Source organism: Colossoma macropomum, unplaced genomic scaffold, assembly GCF_904425465.1.
Source record: "Colossoma macropomum unplaced genomic scaffold, Colossoma_macropomum, whole genome shotgun sequence".
Taxonomy (NCBI): domain Eukaryota; kingdom Metazoa; phylum Chordata; class Actinopteri; order Characiformes; family Serrasalmidae; genus Colossoma; species Colossoma macropomum.
The window spans coordinates 90,035-109,814 of NW_023495818.1; the positions used below are offsets into that span (position 1 = coordinate 90,035).

At 39.1% G+C, this 19,780-nt stretch overlaps 1 protein-coding gene across 1 annotated transcript; it reads left to right on the top strand.

The window, feature by feature from the left end:
- The first annotated feature begins 1,059 nt into the window (after window positions 1-1,059).
- Window positions 1,060-15,187, top strand: creb1a (cAMP responsive element binding protein 1a). The gene is made up of 8 exons (XM_036563547.1): window positions 1,060-1,363; window positions 8,069-8,167; window positions 8,952-9,098; window positions 9,715-9,815; window positions 9,940-10,079; window positions 10,578-10,760; window positions 12,174-12,327; window positions 13,550-15,187. Exons 2-8 carry the CDS (start codon window positions 8,078-8,080, stop codon window positions 13,692-13,694), a joined length of 960 nt encoding a protein of 319 aa, XP_036419440.1. The 5' UTR covers window positions 1,060-1,363; window positions 8,069-8,077; the 3' UTR covers window positions 13,695-15,187.
- Window positions 15,188-19,780: the final 4,593 nt, after the last annotated feature.

Genomic DNA, 19,780 nt, shown 5'->3' on the forward strand with positions numbered 1-19,780 from the left:
AAGCTTTTTACATTCGTGCCGGGGATAGATATATACAATTTTTAGTAACACATAAAGACGTTTATATTTTAAAAGACACGAACCGAAAACGATGAAACTTTAGATTAATTATATTTTTGGTTCGTTATTTGTCCAATCACGTCCAGACATTCCACGCATGCGCTGTGCGAGGGAAATAAAAAAAAAGGTCAAATTATAACTTTTCACTCTGGACCTTAACAGGTACGCAAGCAGGTACTCTGAGTAATACGCCAGGTAACTACATCGACAGTCGTCACTGTCATATGACTGTACTTGTGTCAAAGCCAAGTCAGCTGTTATCCAATCACGTTGGGACTTTCCACGCCCTGCCCCTCGCGGTGATTCAGTTTACCGAATCGATTCTTTCGGACTGTACGTTCCAACGAATCGATACTCCGATTTAATAATTCACTGAGGCAACTTCATTCTCATCTCACCACCCTGCATGTTTAAAATGTATACTTAAATACGACCCGCACATCAATATTTCATATTTTGCATTCTGGCTTTGTCTTTAACTTATTAGCTGTACAAAAAGTCTTAATGCACTAGCATTGATGACAAATGTTAGCTGGTACTGGACAACTGTCTTTTAAGAAAGATTAAGATGTTTTTAAACGACTTTATATCATATTCAGCAGGCCGTTCCTTCGGAGAAGACCACGTGACTAAAGGCCCTAAAGTAATCTGAGTTTGAGACCCCTGGTCTATAGAGGGCAAGGATGCTTGATTTGGCCCACCAGAAACCCCATCGCCTCAATCAATAAGAATGATATATTTTTATACTATATAAGACTTTTCTCTTAATTTCCTTTTAAATTGTATTTTTATTTGTGTTATAGTAACAAAATATAGGGTAAAGAAATGTTATTTACATTATACTTTGTCAATAAAATACAAATATAGTTTATATAAAATAGTGTTATAAAATACATTTTACAGCTCTTTTTTGTCCTAAAAACTTTGCACTTTGACGCAAAAACTTTGGAGTACGCTATAAAAAAGTATGATTCAGTTTGGACTTGGGAATCGGTTCGAATAATTTAGTGAACAACAACAACAACACTAACAAATTGAATCGGTTCGTTCTTCTGAGTTTTGTTTGTTCGGCTCCGCCCGCCCGGCTTCGTGCTTCTTCGTGCGGTGTTCGACTCGTTCCGTGGCAGAAGCGGCGCTGAATCCGAGAGAGGGTGGATATTTTTTTTCGTCCCCCTCGTCTCTCTCTGGCGTTGTTGTCCTCGGTGACGCGACGGAGGTGTAGCCTGACGCGGTCTCTTACGTGTCGGACCGAATAAAAGTGGAGCTCCGAAGGCCTGCGAGTGACGGGGAGAGTCCGTGTCGGGTAAGGAAGGGAGCGAGAGGCTCGGCTGAGCGCGATAAGCGGCTGTAGTTTCTCCGTGCGGTTTGTTTTTAACGCTGCAGTGGCCGATTCGTTTCTAACAAAGAGATCATGGCGGCGGTGGGCATGTTTCACAGCCGAAGCTGGGACTCGCTTCCAGACAATGAGTCAGACCGAGTCGGAGGAGGAAAGGGAGAGTGGGCTGCTGCACATTTATAGCAAACGACGGCGTGTTTAGAATAGCTAGCGTTAGCGGCGGAGCTAAAACGGCGTAACGGCGCCGTTTTTTTGGGGTGGGGAGATTTTCGTGAGCGCGGTAGCCCACGGCGTTAGCTCGCTAGCCAAAATAGCAAGTTAGCTAGGTTATCTTACCTAGTTCAGATACGCGAGGCTGAAATAGGCTTCATATTCTCCGGCTTCTTGCTCGAATTACCGCTTTCCACCTTAAATCCTGCGTCAGTTAACGCTACATTCTGGCTCCCGAAACTGCACCATTTAAGGTGGAACGGGGCAATTCGAATAAGGGGCTTCGCCTCAGATAACCTAACCTACAGTACATGCGAAATCTCAGTGCTAAGACTCAGATCTGGTTTTGTGTACGATTTGATGTTTCGCAGGACTTTAAAGTTCAATGTTTATATGTGTTAAAATGTACAAAATAAAGCTTTCCGTACGACAACTCGGGAGCTGCTAATGCTAACACCAGCCCTGTTGTTTTTCAGGAGAAAAGGGGTTTGTAAAGTGATAAACAGCTACAGTCCGCCAAATGTCTGTCCTCGTTCCTCATATATTAACTGATCTGAAGCCGTTAGGTTATATTTCTGCCTTTTAGCCCCACGTTTTAGTGCCTCATACTTGGTAGTGAATAATCCAGCCAAAAACTAAACAAGCCCTCCAGACGCTGCTCTGTGTATACGGAAGAGAAAAAGGCGGTAAAATGGACGGAGAGGGTTTGTCTGGCTGCATGGCGCACATGTAGCTGCACATTATGGGTTTTCATTCAGAAACGTGGGCCACAGTGTGCTGCTGTTTCAGCCTCGTTGAAGGGGATTTCCACCGATTTTTCTAACCTCCTGCGTAATTCAGTGGTTAAGATATTAACACAGTCGTGGTTTGGTGTGAAATGCTCCCTTCTAGAGAAGCTTGGAGTCAGAATCGTTCACAGTGGTGGTGATAGGAACCAGACGTCCACCTCTAAAAGCTTCACAGAAAAGCAAACCTCACAGAAAGTTATTATATGAAATTGCTGTGAATCTTCAGCCTGATGTCTTATTTTATGATTTTTATGCTGAAGTTTTAGCCTAAAGCAATTTATTTTATTACTTGTTTTAATCCGTTTGTGGAGAAAGGATACATGAAGGGTGTTCAAAGGCAAAATAGTCCATAAAGAAAACTATATTAAAACCACTATTTTACCATTATCAACATTACATATTAAAAATAAATAAATAATAAAAATTGGTGGAATTCCCCCTTAACTGTGAGCCACGTTCTGGCCTGGTGGAGACAAAATACACAAATAAAGGTTTTCGCACCCCACTTTACACAGCCGTTCCTGAGGGTTATTTCACAAAGCATGAATTTTTCCCAGTTTCCCCAAATGACTTAAAGTGGACGTTCACAGATATTTAAAAAAAAATTCTGCGTAATTCAATCACTAAGGTGTGAACAAAGTAATTCAGATTGGTTTGATGTGAATCCATACATTGTAGAGAAACTTCATTGTCTCCGATTTCTTTACAGTGGTGGTGATAGGAACCAGGGGTCATGATGTCTTCGGTACAAATATATCCATGTTATTTGCTGTCCAAAATACCCAGGGAACCTACATGAGTCTTTTGGGTTCTTATATGTAATGTTAAAAATATAAAAAAGGGGAAAAAAAACATTTTCTTTTGCCTTACAATGCTGTCCATGTACCTTTCTGTACGGCATGTAAATTAAAAATGCTTTAGGCCAAAAAACAAAGCTGTCGTAAAACAACATGTAGCTTTTAGAGCAGATGTGCCCAAACCTGGGGGCCTAAATGCAGTGTTTTTGGTGGGCCGAGGGCCAAAAACACACAACATACGTATACTAAAAAAAGAGGGTGGTTGGCTTTAAATTCTTTAAAATGTTAAAACATTTTAAACAGTGTATTTAGTTACTATAATGCTTAAAAAATATAAACTTAAACATAAAATCTGAATTAATGAATTATATATAGCAAAAAACAATCTTTCTTGCAGGCCAAATCAAACATCCTCATGGGCCAACTTTGGTCTGCAGGCCACACTTAAGGCAGTAAATGCTTCTGATATCTGGTTCCTGTCACCACTGCTCCGTTAGACGGCGACTTTGCTTACACTATAACAACTGATTTGTGCAGAAATTTGAAAAATAAATGGGTGAAATTCCTGTTTAACCTAAAAGTCAGGTCTTGTCCAGTAGAATCAGAGCTAAGGTGTATTTTTATTGGACAACCATCAACATATGTCTTAAATTATCTAGCTAACTGAGCAGTCCTGCTTTATGAAACAGCTTATCTGGTCTTTCTGAATGTTATTAATGTACACTATTACTGCTCGTCCTGGAGCAGTCAGTATGAACACTGGCCCTTTTGCCCTCTATCATCCTGCAGTTCAGGAAGGTCATATTACAGCAGCTGAGTGGGTGTGGGAATCCACAGAACTCTAATGAAAGTGGGTCATCGGTCATGTCCCAAATGGAGTCGGGATGAGTGTACACTAGCCAGAAGCAGTGTCCCATTACTTACTAGTGCCCTTTAGTTGAGCTCTTCCTGTAACTATGTTATATAATGCTTTTTAGGCCTTATTGCACCATGTTCTGCTCTTAGCTGCTCAAATAGAGGGGCACTTTTCTGTTTGTCCTTTTGCAGCCAACTATTTTAGGACTAGAGATTCATTTGTGGTGCTGCTTCTTCCATTGCAAGGCAATATGTTGCAATATTGAGTGCAATACTGACCCACTGACCCCATGTTCATTACTTTAATAAAGAACCTTTGAAGCTACTGTGAATCATTAGCAGAACATCCCCAGTCAGTAGGACAGGACAGTATGTCTCAAAGCATGATTTGTCAGTGATGGGCAGCACAATATATTTGTTAATTATTTTCCCAAGGAAATCTGTTGATATTGCAGTATTCAGATGAGCCCTGTAACAAATCATATTTGCCAGATCTTTTTTTTTTGTTTTGTTTTGTTGTGAGGATCCTGGCCAGTCAGATATTTAGTTTCTGCAGATGTTTCTTCAAATCAAGCCAGTCACATGATCTAACAATTCTGAATACTTCTGGTCAAAATGAAGGCTGAAACAGTTTTTCAATATTATTGATAATGTCAGCAATGAAAAATTGTCAAAAAATATTTCTGTTTTTTTGTGATGTCCAACCTAGGTTGAGGTGTCTTAATGACCTAATCTGAAAAGAGCAGAACTTTACTTAAAAGATTGAATCTGTGTAAGCGAAAGAAAAATAAAAAATATTTCTGAAAGTTTTAAAAAAGGGAGTAAAATCTGGGGGCATTTTCTTAAAATGAAGTCTGTTGCAGGGATTCACTTGAGGTTTCAAGGGCAGCTTCCAGTGAGTGCCGACCAGAGTTATGAAATGGGGGAAAAATACTTTATTACTTTCACAAAGCCAAGAATCAAACAATAGCAAAATCAAAGCATGAGATAAAATCTCAGAACAGGATATAATATCTAATATTTAGAGAAGTGTACAGGGCATTTCAGGGGTCTCATAACATCACACAGAGAGATGGTACAAAACTCACTGGTCAAAATAATAAATAACTAAAATGTGAAATGGGAATGGATTACATTACCAATCTCCAGATAAAATAATTACTCGAACAGTCTGGAAGGTTGATGACTTGCGTCACTTGTCTCTGGAGAAAAGTACGTTTGGACTAGATCAGAACCATTTGCCGTATATAGAGCTAACTAGGGGTGGACGATATGAACTCAAATTTGGTATGGAAGCAGGTTTTTAGTCATTCTCTCCTGCAGCCTCTACACGTTTGTTTTTACCTCTTCACTTATTTTCAATTCCATTTTACACCTTGTGGTTGGTGTCTAAAATAATACTTCACTGTTTGCTAAGTTTAATGAAGACAGCTCACTATTCCAGGCTTGTTAAGTTTATCTCATTAAGTTAAGTCCACGGTCGTTAGATGGGTTTTACAAGCTGATCCGTTCTGCTTCGTTGTGTTTAACAGTTTCCTGGTCCACCAGGCTTGAGCCCATTGCTCAGTCACAAGTCAGAATGCTTTCCAGGGTAAACAAATGTACAGTGCTCTCTTAAGAATTATATTTATTATTGAACAAAGTGGCAGATTTGACTGTTTCTTCATTTGGTTAAAGCTTTGTGCTAGAACTTAGTGCTGCTGAGCGAAGCAGCGACAAATGCTGTATGTGTGAATGACCAGCGCGTACGAGCTGTAGCAGCCTGAAACTGACCCAGATGTGTCCAAACTTAAATGTCTGAAATAGAGTGGAAAACACAACGTATTTATTAAAATAGTACTATATTTAAGACGTAGTCCAAATAAAAACGCTCTTTGCTATTGTATAGTTTCAATCTGCGCTTTAAAACTAGGCGGATTTATGGAGGGAAGCCGCAAATCTGGCAACCCTGAATAGCATGGAAAAATCTGTTTTGTCCAGTAGAGTGAAACAGAAGATTTTAAATGGAAATCCTCGCAGCGTAAAAATACCTGCAAACACAGTGTAGCATGACTGCAAAGCTGAACACGATCATGATGCTTCATGCACATGACTTGCACCCAACAGTACACTTGCTTTGTGCACACGCCCACATAAACCTATACTGATTAACGCAGGAGCGACTGCAAGCAGCACTCAGCGGTGCAGTTTGGGCTAAAACACAATTTTGTTAAGTTTTTAAGAGTTATTTAAGCTGTTCATGCTTATATTTACTCTGCCCTGGGGGTGGCGCCGTTTGTGGTTCACTGTGGTGTGTTTAGGCTTATCACAGTTTTCATGGTACGGCAAAATTCATAACATGAGAGAAGGTCAGACCGGTATTCACGTTTATACCAGTATGCCAACCTTCCAAATGTGCTTACATGCCAAATTAATTGCTGACAGACAGCAGAATCGGATATCAGACGGACACAGATCAGGAAACAGATCTAAATATGTATCAAAAGAGAATTAAGATTTCTGGAACTTAAGGAACTTAAAAACATCAAAATGACAGAACACACTTAAAAACAGTTAATCAAATATAATGCATAATACCAAAATATCATTCTAATTACTCTCAAATCAGAAGTGATTAGAGGTTATTTCATAAAACATTAATGATACCATAGTTAGATAATCATTTTCAGTCAACTATCTCAGAATAATTGATTAACTAATATGATTCCAGAGCAGTATACAAATCGTGTCTGAATCATATCTGAGTCATGTTTTAGTTCATCGTCCTTTATAATTAATGATTTTCAAAAACACTGATCAGTGCTCATTGATTTGATTAAGGTCTTTAACAGTGAATCAGTCAGTTAGCCACCATCTCACTACCACATAGTCTCATACAGCATTTGCTGACTTGGCTTTCCACAGTAGCAAAACGTTAATTTAATGTTTGATTCTGAAGAGGCAGAACTGTCAGTAAATGGAAATTTTCCCTTCATTTCAGTGTTCGGACAAACCAGACTAGCCCCCCCCGAAGATGTGCATTCACACTTAAGTGATTTGTTAAATGGGAAAAAACATTCTTCCTACAAACATCACTAAAGCTCATCATGTTACATTAGTCACTGGAATATTCTAAGTCATATTGGTTCTGTTCATTAGAAATACTTGGAGGGCTACTTTCAAAAATGACTGAACATTCAGCAGCTCGTCCCGTCACAGCATTACTTACACAGCTAGTTATGTGAAACTGATACAGCACAGCTCATTATAGCACGACTGCATACATGTTTATTAATATCCCATTTAATTTTAGTTATCACTTATTCAAAACTGGAGGTGGGCAGTCTTGATACAGATACTTTAAACAAAACATAAAATATGTATTTTATACATGATAAGGTATTCCGTGATCACTGTATATAGCGGTATAGTTGTTCAGGTGAGCTGGGAGACTTCATCAAAAGTAAATATGCTTCAGTGGGGCTGTTTCTCATGTCAGGCTTACGTTTTCTTGTTTTTCTGCCTGATAGTAGGTTGTAGTTATTGAGTATGTTTACATGTACAGAATAATTTGAAAACTGCAGTCAACTAGGTTTGGGCAGTAATCGGTTAATCGCATTTACAAGAACTTAAGAAAACTGATAATGGGCAAAACTCCTGGTCTATATGAACTAGTCAGTAATCGGATTTATTCATAAATATATGTATCTCTAAGGTTGCTTTGCAACCGGTCAATAAACCCACCAAAGAAGAAGCATGTGGTATAGAATTCAAACTTACTGTCATAGTTTTGTGTTTAACGTGATGTTGATTTACTTGCCAGTGTTATTTGGGCGTTTTTATTCCTCCAGATTGCACATAATGCTGTCATGATGTGTTACATAATAACCCAATTATTGGGTTAAAATAGAGGAGTTTTTTTATCAAATGGGATTTAATGAAATCTTGAAGCTTGTATAATGGGTGCCTGCTTAATAACTATTGGTTCTATGATTAGTGTGCAATTAAACACACTCATTGACTTCACTGCTGTTTCTATACAGGTTTTCTAAATGACCATGGAGGCAGGAGCAGACGTCCAGCAGGGTGGCGACACTGCTGTGTCAGAGACAGACACCCAGCAGATTGCCACTTTGGCACAGGTGAGCAGTTCAGAGGCTACATCCTGTTATACTGCCAAAATACAGGCAGAATAGAAGTCTGTGCAGGCAAGAAACTGCATACACGCAAGCTTGTGCCCATGCCTCAGATTGAACAAGTAATCCTTCGGTCTTCTCCACATTCTGCACGAGCATTAGAAGAGGATTTTGTAAATGGGGGGAAAACAATACTTAAGCCAGTTGGCCAGAAATTCAGTTGTAGCACAGAAGGCCTTTCTTTTTGTCTTTTTTACACTCCATTTCTGGCTAGTTTCTGCAAAGAATTACAAAGCAATATAAAAAAGTGACAGCGATTCAGTGACATAATGCAATAACAGGGCACCAAGATGTACTGTTGGTAAATACGTATGTCAGAAACAACACAAGCAGTTTTATTTGAGTTTTTTTTTTTTTAACATTTTCACAGCATACGTAACAATATTTCTTTTTTCTGAGATTTAGTAAGTTGGAACAGACAGAATAGAACCTGTACAGCCACATATAAAAATACCTTAATAATAATAATAATAATAAACCAGCAGCTACCATGATGTATTCATTGATTTGCAGACTGCACTGCTCTAAATCCAATTAAACAGGCCAGTTAACATTTAGTCAGTGTTGTAGTATTGACAGTAAACACTATATGCTCAGAAAAGTGTACTGTGACCTAATTTATCATGATAACGATAAAGTACTGTATCATCATATTGCCCACTCCTACCTTATCCTGTTACAGTTTGTAGTCCAGTATCCAAGTTTCAGAACCAGGGTTTCTGTCCCACAGGTTTCCATGGCGGCGGGTCAGGCTTCAGCCAGTGGCCCCACCGTGACCCTGGTGCAGCTGCCCAATGGTCAGACAGTTCAGGTTCATGGGGTCATCCAGGCTGCCCAGCCTTCAGTCATCCAGTCCCCACAAGTCCAGACAGTACAGGTGAGCGACTGATCATATGATGATGCACAACGTCTTCTCAAAGTATGCCTTCTTTGTTCTTTACGTTGCTATTTCTTTTTTTCGTAGTTGTTAAGGAATGCTGTTGAGTGGCCAGTTTATTAGGTACAACTGCCTTCGGTCTACATATATTGACCCTTATATCTGATATACCTACAATATAGGTGCACTTTGTAAAAGAATGTTCCCCTTTCCTGCAGTAACAGTCTAGACTCCTCTGGGAAAGGCTTTAGACTAGATGTTGGAACATTGCAGTGAGGATTTGATCACATTCAGCCATGAGCATTAGTGAGGTCAGGTACTAATGTTGTTGATTAGTTCTGGCTCACGAACACCACTCCAATTCATCCCAAAAGTAAGGGAGGGAGCTCCAGCACTCCAGAGAACACAGTTCCACTGCTCCACAGCCCAGTGCTAGGGGACTTTATACCCGATGCTAAAGGGGTATAAAGTCCCACTTATTAAAAGGGATATCTGGATCCTTTTGGACATGGTGTAACTGATAAAATGGCCAATGAGTGTAAATACAAGATATATCCAATAGACTACAATTTTGTGTAATGTTCTTGAAAAAGTAATGTTTTGTGTTGTTTTTCAGATCTCCACCATTGCAGAGAGTGAGGACTCTCAGGAGTCGGTGGACAGCGTGACAGATTCTCAGAAACGGAGGGAAATCCTCTCCAGACGTCCTTCTTACAGGTACACATCCTGTTTGGAATTGAATCTTATTGGTATTGATTAAAAGTGCAGTGCAGTAGCTTGTCTTTCCAGCCCTTTGTTCATTAATGTTATTTGAGTTCCTGTTCAATGTTTTTTTATACAGAAAGATCCTAAACGACCTGTCATCAGATGCTCCAGCAGTTCCACGGATAGAAGAAGAGAAATCAGAAGAGGACTCTGCTCCGGCCATAACAACTGTCACCGTGCCAACGCCTATTTATCAGACGAGCAGCGGCCAGTACAGTGAGTGCCTGATTTTTCACTTAATGTTAAATGACATACTGTATCATTGAGTTGAGGATGTTAATTAAGGCTGTCACTATGGATTATATCAGCAATTGAGTTATCTACTTTATTGGGAATAGATAAATTAGGAAGCCTTTTTAAAAGACATAACCTAAAAAAAAAGCATGTTGTTTGACTATGTTTTTATAAGAGAGACTAGAAGGAAAATGAAAAATATCATGCAAATTTGTTGATTCATTGACAGAGTACATTTTATTTATTCATTCATTTATTCAAGTATTCAAGTTTACTTAGTCTGAATTCCCTAAAATACATAATTCATTCTGGTGAATTAAAGCCATGATAATTTTGAATTTGTCAGTGGCATAAGTTCCACTCAGTTAACAATTAAAACAATACCCGTTTAACCTTAACTAACCATAACTAGTTGAATTATCACTAGTAACCTCTGTAGCTCTATTTCTCTGCTTAATGGCTTCCTGTTTCCTCTTCCAGTTGCCATCACACAGGGTGGGGCCATCCAGCTGGCCAATAACGGAACAGATGGGGTTCAGGGCCTCCAGACACTGACGATGACCAATGCGGCTGGCACCCAGCCGGGTACCACCATTCTGCAGTACGCCCAGACCAGTGATGGCCAGCAGATCCTGGTGCCCAGCAACCAGGTGGTTGTGCAAGGTGAGCATCAAACAAAAGCACATGCTGTCATCTGACTCCACTGTGTTCAGCCTAAAGCAATGAGTCCACCCAAAATCAAATTTACCCTGTTTGCCTCTTAGCCCAAATGTAATCAGCTAAGACATGTTAAGATCTAAAGCTTGTTTCTTTAGTTTTGCAGCAGTGCTAGGAGGCTTATGTAGCTAACAAGTAATGGAAGCCTATAGCCACCAATTAGTTTAGTTTAAATTAGATCCTAACCTCACTCCTGCCTCAAACAGAGTCAAGTTGTTTGAACCTCAAATAGACTTTATGTGGTTTCCCACACTGTATGACATGCTGTTCTCTATAAAATGGACACAATACATTCAGGCACCAGGATGAATGCTATTTCTGTTTTTAGCTATGCAACATTGTGCATTTACAGTCAGATTTACTTTAGAATTATTTCAGAACTGTCTAAAGTTTGCTTGTTATGCCATAAATTCGATGTTGTATCCGACCCCTGGGGAATATGTCATGAAGTAACGTTTTCCAGTTGGGTCACTGACTAAAATCAAACACCAAGATTGCTCAACTGGAATCCCCCTTAGATTTTAGTAGAGTTATTTTTTCCTCAAGTTGCCTGATGAAATGAGGAAATTCTTTGTTATGAACAACAAACTGAGAGAATTCTTCAGGCTAACTGCTTTGCTTCATTATCTGATCAGGTTTTTGTGATTTGATTGGCTATTAGCATATATAGACATATGCAAAACTTAAACACATTTTAATAAGACACTTTTTCTGTTTTTCAGTTTATTTCCCCACATATTGGAAAAATAAAACAAAAAATGTGATGTGACCTTTGCACAGGCCACATTTTGTTTTCTTTGTTTTTTTTCAGTATGTTACATTCAGCAAATAAACATTAATTGCATATTAAAATATGCATAACAGTCTCAGTAGAGTTTGCTTATTTTACTGAATTTGTTCGCTTATTTAATGTAATTTGACAAAGGGTGCCCAGACTTTTGCATATGACTGTCACCATCTGCTGAAATGTCTGTGATGATGATTTATAGTGTGATTGGCCTGGAATCAAAAATATTGGATTTCTCCCTGTGGAAAAGCTTAAGGTATATGATTAAAAATGAGATTTGATTGCTAGGTTTTTTTTGTTTTTTTTTGTTTGCTTGTTTGTTTGTTTGTTTGTTTGTTAGCCCCCCCCTTTTTTAGACAGTCCAGAATATGGGGCACTTCATTTATGTTGTGTCTTCAACGCAGTTTGTGTCATAAGATATGGCATTGTATTAAAAATAATTTTACAGTGTATAATATGCTAATAGTTAAGACAGTATAAACTTATTTGATTTGTTTATGGAATAGTGTACACCGTACTAGATCTAAAAAAAGTTTGTAGCTCTGACAGACTGTCTCTCTTGTGTTGTGCAGCTGCTTCCGGGGACGTCCAGGCATACCAGATCCGAACTGCAGCTGCCAGCACCATCGCTCCTGGAGTGGTCATGGCCTCCTCTCCTGCTCTGTCCGGCCAGGGAGGAGCTGAGGAGGCCACACGCAAAAGGGAGGTGCGCCTCATGAAGAACAGGTATGGCCAGGACAGTTCTCCTTCAATAACGACCTCAAAGAATTCAATTATCAGTCATGATATTGGCCCAGGAATTTCATATTTCTGTATTGCTTATGAAAACTTGATTTAACATTTGAATTAATACAAATGAACATAAATACAGTAAAAAGCTTTTCTTGCCTTCAAAAAAAAAGCATGTCTGCATTTATAAAAAGTCCTAAATTATATTCTACATAATTACAGTCTCAAGTATCTTTTCAAGTAACTATTTATTTATGTATTTGTTTGTATGTATGTCACATGCATGGAGGGTATTTTAGATAAATGTTAGCTGCTGTTGACCTACTTTGAAGAGTGTTAGGTTTTATACGTTGTGAATGTATAAATGTGCATTTATTCACACATTTGTTCCAACATAAGTGTTTTACAAAGCTAACAAATGCTTACTGCCCAGATAAATGGAGATAGATTTAAATTAAGACTGTCACTATTGATTATTAATAATCAAGTAATCTGCCAATTATTTTGATGAGTATTTGGCAAAGTTTTTAAGATGGCCTAAAATACAAAAGAACCTCATTAGTAGTAAACAATACAAACTTTTTATAGAATTTAAAATCTTGGATATGGAACATCTAAAACTATGAAGCATATAAAAAGACTTAATTTAAATATAAAAAGACTTAATAAAAAGTATTTAAAAAACACAAACAGGTGTGCCCAAAAGTAATATATGTCAGGGTTCAACAATAACGACTGGCCGAATGCCCGGGGCAAGTAAACGTGATGTCGGGACAGCAGCGCGAAAAATCACTTGCCCGATTAGTCAAGTTCATGTTGGGCTAAAGGCTGCAGTGTGTGAACAGAACAACATAACTGAGGCCAAAAATATTCACTTGAATATATAACCCCTCGCCACACAAAAATGGTCTAATCCATTCGTGCGTGTGTTATAATGTTTTACAGCCATATCTTAAATCATTGTCTCAGGAGGCCAAGGACTTTCTCCAGTATTGTGAATATTGTGATATGTTTGCAATCCTTGATTTATTACAGATGGATTTATTCAGATTTCCCACCTTTGTGCCACTTTCCAGTAAAATACGTTTTGGGGCTGTATGGTTGGCCACAGTCCACTTTAAAAGTTTCCAACAAGTATTTAAAACATAAAACAAAGCTGAGGCAAATCTGTTGAAATCTTCTTGCGTTTTCTGACTGTAATGCTGTGTTACGGCCACAGGGAGGCAGCACGGGAATGCCGTCGGAAGAAGAAGGAGTATGTGAAGTGTCTGGAGAACCGCGTGGCCGTGCTAGAGAACCAGAACAAAACCCTCATCGAGGAGCTCAAAGCACTTAAGGACCTTTACTGTCACAAATCTGAATAGCTCTGCTGCTCCGCATCCACACACATGAACACAAACACACGTCCCTGTCTCAGCTGCCAGACAGACAGTTCTCTGAGTTCACCCCCAGGTTCTTCAGAGACAGAGACTCTATCTTGCCTTTCACATGTACCTGGGTGGAAGTCTTCTCTTTTTCTATCTATACATTTTTTAAGAAAAATAAACAAATATTATTCATGTGTAAAAGTGGAGGAGGGGAGAGAAAACTACAGTGGATTTGAGTGACTCTTCAATCATTTTTCTTTGTTGTTTCCTGTTTAAAAAAAAAAAGAGAGAGAAACAGTCCTTTTAAGAAACCAAGTACCTATCACTTTGCCCCACTTTAAACTCCAGTAAGGCCCGATGGGAGGCAGTTGATCAAGTCAAGGAGGGCTAATATCTGACCATCAGAAGAAGAGCTACGGCTGAACAGTCACACACACAACTGTAAGAGCACCCAGCAAGAGCCATCATGTAGAATGGAGTCGTCATGGAAATCCACTGATCTGATTTGACCTTGATGCTTTCTAGGCTTCCCACTTTGAGAGTTCCTGCGGTGCACTAGTTTTGAGTGACCATGCTTCCACCAATCATGACATTTAATGGACATGTAGATGGTCTGTTTCATTGAGTGGGACGACTAATGGGTTAATATCAACATTTCAGCAGCTGGGCCCATTCCTATTGTTTTACTGCTTCTGTTACACTTGATCTCTTGTTTTGTTTTTTTGTTTATTCTGTTATGGAAATCTGCAGATCAGTTATGAAAGATGTTTTGACATTTAACTTGCACCTCTGCCTTGTTTTTGTTTTGTTTTTTTCCTTTGAGAAATTAGCAGTGTTGGTTTTCTAATGAGATAGAATATCAGATCTCGATCTTTGATGAATTTCGCGGTTTTGGGTGTACTGTTGCAAAGCACTGAATATGACTATTATAAGCTTTCCAGAGGATCTTGGGAGCTACAGTCAAAACCCCCTTTTAGATCTTCAGGCTAGTTAACTAGCAACCTCTTGGACATTGCAATGCTAAGACATGGATTCACCTATGCCAGTTTTTCAGAGAACAGTTTACTAATATCCTCTTATTCATGTAGTCACGCTAAGACTGCCGTTGGTGCTTATACGTGTTCGCCCTTTCATGCTAAACTGAGGTCAGTAAGGTGGTTTACCTTGTTATGGTTAAGGTGAGGGTGTGGATGAGGAATGACTGATTTTTAGATCAGAAAAAAAAGAAGCCTGTACCTGAATCGCATTGCTGTAATGAAACACAATGTTATGTTATATATTTCTGTCTTCTGCCATGAAATGTAGCCATCTGTAACAATATTATATGCATCCTATTTTTTAAAACTTTTTTTTTCTTTTTTTTTCATTTATTTTGTGTATACATTGTATTTTTAATCATTACCTGTATGTAATATAACACAGAAAATGGCCTACTGGAGCAGATTTTCTTCAATAATTACACATTTGGCAGTTATTGCTAATCAAACATGTCAACTGTGCATTGTGATTGTTTTGTATTTTAAAGTTCTTGCTAGTTCAGTGACTTCCTTCTTCCTTCTAAAGCTCCTCTCTTGTTTTTCAGATAGTGATGGTAGTGAAAGCCTACTCTTTTAAATTGCTGACCAGTGTAGTGCACAGCCTGCCACGTTCATATGTACACAGCCTGCAGCCTGGCTGCAACATGTGGAGAGAGGCGTTTTGAAATCTCAGCGTAAAAGGGTTAACTAATAGGTATGTGCGTTCTGAAGAATTTTTGATTTGGGTAGTCGTAACAGCGCTGTTGCCTCACAGCAAGAAGGGCCTGGGTTCGATTCCCGGCTGGGCGACCAGGGTAATTTCCGTGTGGAGTTTGTGTGTTCTCCCCGTGTCTGCGGGGGTTTCCTCCGGGTACTCTGGTTTCCTCCCACAGTCCAAAGACATGCAGACAGGCTGATTGGACATGCTGAATTGTCCCTAGGTGTGAATGTGTGTGTGATTGTATATGTATGTCTGTCTGTCTGTCTGCCCTGCGATGGACTAGCGACCTGTCCAGGGTGTATCCTCCCTTCCGCCCAGTGACAGCTGGGATAGGCTCTAGCACCCCACCGTGACCCAGAAGGATAAGCGGTTTAGATGGTGTGGGGGTGGGTAGTCATAACAGGTAATGAATGGATAATTAGGAAAACAAGGGAGAAGGGGGGGTTTGTAAGAATTAGAAGCACACAGAGAAATAATGTTTTGTAAAAATAGAGGAAATTTATTGATATTGCTCAAAAGAGGCTTCAGATGAGCTTAGTTACTACAGCTAAAGGGTGCAACTTCGCATGCTGATGGAGACTCGTCACCTAGCTCTTAGTGGACGCTGTGCTAGCATGTTAGTTTGTCAGAGAAATATATTTCCACTGAGTAGCTAATTAGCTACTAATGAGCACTAATTAGCGATAAAGTACCTTTTTAGGAAGTCCTTCACAGGGCATCCTTGGCAACAAACTCATGTTAAGGCATACTCAGTTTGGAGAAGCAAAAGGTAATATACATAATTACTTGCAAATATGAGCAAACAGGCTGCATTTTACAGTCCTTTTAACATTAAAATCTGCCTTCACTGTTTGTAATCAATTAATTGGTAATCTTCTCTAAGTGAAACAGTGAATACCTGAATAGTGGTTTCATTATTCAAATACTGGCATCCAGTCACCTCGACCGGTTAACCGAGTGTTCTCTGCACATCAGTAGTAACTAAGCTCCGCTCACTTGCTTGTCCCAGAGGCCTGTCGCTCAGAAGAAGAGTTCGGTCCTGGAAGATGGCTTAAATGATCAGTCTTATTTACAGCAAGATTGATTATGACTCTACTATAGAGCAAAAAAGGCAAATAGAAGTTAAACAGTGTATAATGTACGGAGGTACGTAAGGCTCAAACAATACAGAAAATGCTAATGTTAGTGTTAACAATTGGATAGACAATAATATTTTTCTTAATTCTTAACAACATTTGTTTCTTCCATCTGTTTATGCAGTCTTCCTGTGGCAATGTGATCAAGTCCAGCGGGGGCCAACTCACGTTTGTCACTGTTTCACACAATGACAAATAAATTCCTATTAATGAATAAACAAAAACCTGAAACTAAAAACTGACTCGCTATATACATCATAAAAATTCTTTTTTTTTTTGATATTGAGCAATCCAAATTCCAGTTTAACCATACACCGATCAGGCATAACATTATGACCACCTCCTTGTTTCTACGCTCATTGTCCATTTTATCAGCTCCACTTACTATATAGGTGCACTTTGTAGTTCTACAGTTACAGACTGTAGTCCATCTGTTTCTCTGCATACTTTGTTAGCCCCCCTTTTACCCTGTTCTTCAGTGGTCAGGACCCCCATGGCCCCTCACAGAGAGGTACTATTTGGGTGGTGGATCATTCTCAGCACTGCAGTAACACTGGTGGTGGTGTGTTAGTGTGTGTTGTGCTGGTACGAGTGGATCAGACACAGCAGTGCTGCTGGCGTTTTTAAACACCTCAGTGTCACTGCTGGACTGAGAATAGTCCACCAACTAAAAATATCCAGCCAACAGCGTCTTGTGGGCAGAGTCCTGAGACCACTGATGAAGGTGCACATGAGCTACTGTCTCTGACTTTACATCTACAAGGTGGACCAAGAAACAGATGGACTACAGTCTGTAATTGTAGAACTACAAAGTGCACCTATATAGTAAGTGGAGCTGATAAAATGGACTGAGTGTAGAAACAAGGAGGTGGTCATAATGTTATGCCTGATCGGTGTAGCTATGAGGCATTTATTAAGCTTCTCAAGCTTCTCAAAAACATTTCAGACAGCCTGCCCTCCACTATCTGCCCCAGAATGCCTATTGTTTTTAAAATGTTTCTCCCACCTTCAATATGCATCATCAGAAGTGGGTTTTCTTAGCATTTAAACAGGAAAATCTTGCTCTAGATACCTCTGCGACATCACTGTAGGAGGCATGTTTACAACAAATGTATTTTTTTTATTTTAGGCACAATGTCTCTGGGAATTCCTCTTTTTATATGTCAGCATAATTAATAATCATTAAGATGTAAAGAAAGTCATAGAGTGGTTTGATGTGAAATGCTTTACTCTAGAGAAACTTACTGAGTAATAATATGAATTTTGGCAAATTCTTTTGACCAATAACTGATCATTATTAGTCAATGATTAAACAATAACCAACAAACTTACAAACACAGCCCATTGAACCCATCAAGAAGAGGACTGGTGGTGATGGGAACCAGACATCTGAGGAGTTTGCCTCTAAAAATGACCTTAATATCCGTTCTAGAAAAGAACAGCTTAGCTGGTTACCAGCAAAACAAGCACACTGTGTGGACACATTGGATGCTGGTCAGCAGCAGTGGAAGTGGTTATGCTGATCACCAGCAAGGCCAGCATATGTTGTGTTTTGGAAGCAGGTTCTGCTCAACCAGCACAACCATGTTGGCATGGAATTCATGCTGGTCTGTGCTGATTTTTTCAGCAGGGAACTAAATTAGTTATTTCATGAAATAGTTACAATATGCTGAGACTGAAACAATTACGAATACATTGAGATTGATTTTTCATGATAATGTCTGGTCTAAAATGTATTTTTTAAAAATACATTCATGGCAGAGAGGCTATTAGTTATGGCACAATAGACCCAAAAGAAAGGTTTATTTATTTATCCCCCCCCCCAGATATACCAGTTTAGTTTATCATCATCATTTTATTCAAAATTCATGGAGGTTCACTGGTATTTTTAGATAGTAAATAAAATGTTATGTGTGTTACAGACATCCCTGCTGAAAAAAGAAAAAACAGCACAGAACAGCATTCATTCTATACTGTCAGAAATAAGGTATTGTGCAGGGACATTTCTACTTCATCAAAGTAGAAACAATATAAAAGTACACTATATGGACAAAAGCATTAGGACACACCTCTTAATCATTGAATTCAGCTGTTTTATTCAGTCCTATTGCCACAGGTGTATAAAATCAAGCACCTAGCCATGCAGTCTGCTTTTACAAACATTTGTGAAAGAATGGGTTGTTCCGCCTGACTGCATTGTGCTAACTGTAAAGTTTGGCGGAGGAGGGATAATGCTGTGGGGATGTTTTTCAGGTGTTGGCCTAGGACCCTTTGTTTCAGTGAAGGGAAATCTTAATGCTTCAGCAAAGCAAGACAATTTGGACAATTGTACGCTTCCAACTTTGTGGGAACAGTTTGGGGAAGAACCTTTTTGGTTCCAGCATGACTGAGCGCACAAAGCAAGGTCCATAAAGGTATGGCTGAGTGAGTTTGGTGTGGAAGAACTTCACTGGCCCACACAGAGCCCTGACCTCAACCCCATTGAAGACCTTTGGGATGAACAAGAATGGAGCCAGGCTCTCTCATCCTACGTCAGCGTCTGACCTCACAAATGACCTCACAATTCCCACAGACACACTCTAATATTTTGTGGAAAGCTTCCCAGAAGAGTGGAAGCTAATATAGCTGCAAAGGGGGACCAGCTCCATATTAATGTCTGTTTATTTGGGACGGGATGTCATAAAAGCTCCTGTGGGTGTAATGTATAGGTGTCCCAATACTTTTGTGCATAGTGTCTGTACCTTAAATACATTTTTTTTCTAGTAAAAGTACACATTTTTACCTTTTTATGACCCAATTTTTTACGCAGAACAGTAAAATAAAAAGGCTTAAGACAAGATAAGGTGTACATTCAATGCAATTTAAAACAATTCATTGTAGTGAATTGTGGTACAATTATATTCCATAACTAAAGGTACTTAAGGTATATTAGAATTATATTAATTGTATTATAATATAATTAGGTAGTTGTATTCTCTAACTAAAGGTACCCTGAGTGTATCACCCTAGTGACACTTTTTCCTGAGAGTGTATGCTTGTCTAAACTGGTCTGATGCGGGTTTATGCTGGCCATCCAGCATGGTCATGCTTTTCTGTACTGATTTTTCTAGCAAGGATTGTGACCTCTAGTTCCTATTACTACTACTGTAAAGAAGTTGTGCTCTATTTCACGCCAAACCACACTGAATGACTTTCAACGACTGAATTACC

Excerpts from the sequence above, each read along its gene's own strand:
- creb1a (XM_036563547.1), top strand. The coding sequence starts at position 8,078 with ATGACCATGGAGGCAGGAGCAGACGTCCAGCAGGGTGGCGACACTGCT. Across the intron at positions 9,816-9,939 it reads TCCAGACGTCCTTCTTACAG|AAAGATCCTAAACGACCTGT; the intron begins GTACACATCCTG and ends TTTTTTATACAG. Across the intron at positions 12,328-13,549 it reads GTGCGCCTCATGAAGAACAG|GGAGGCAGCACGGGAATGCC; the intron begins GTATGGCCAGGA and ends TTACGGCCACAG.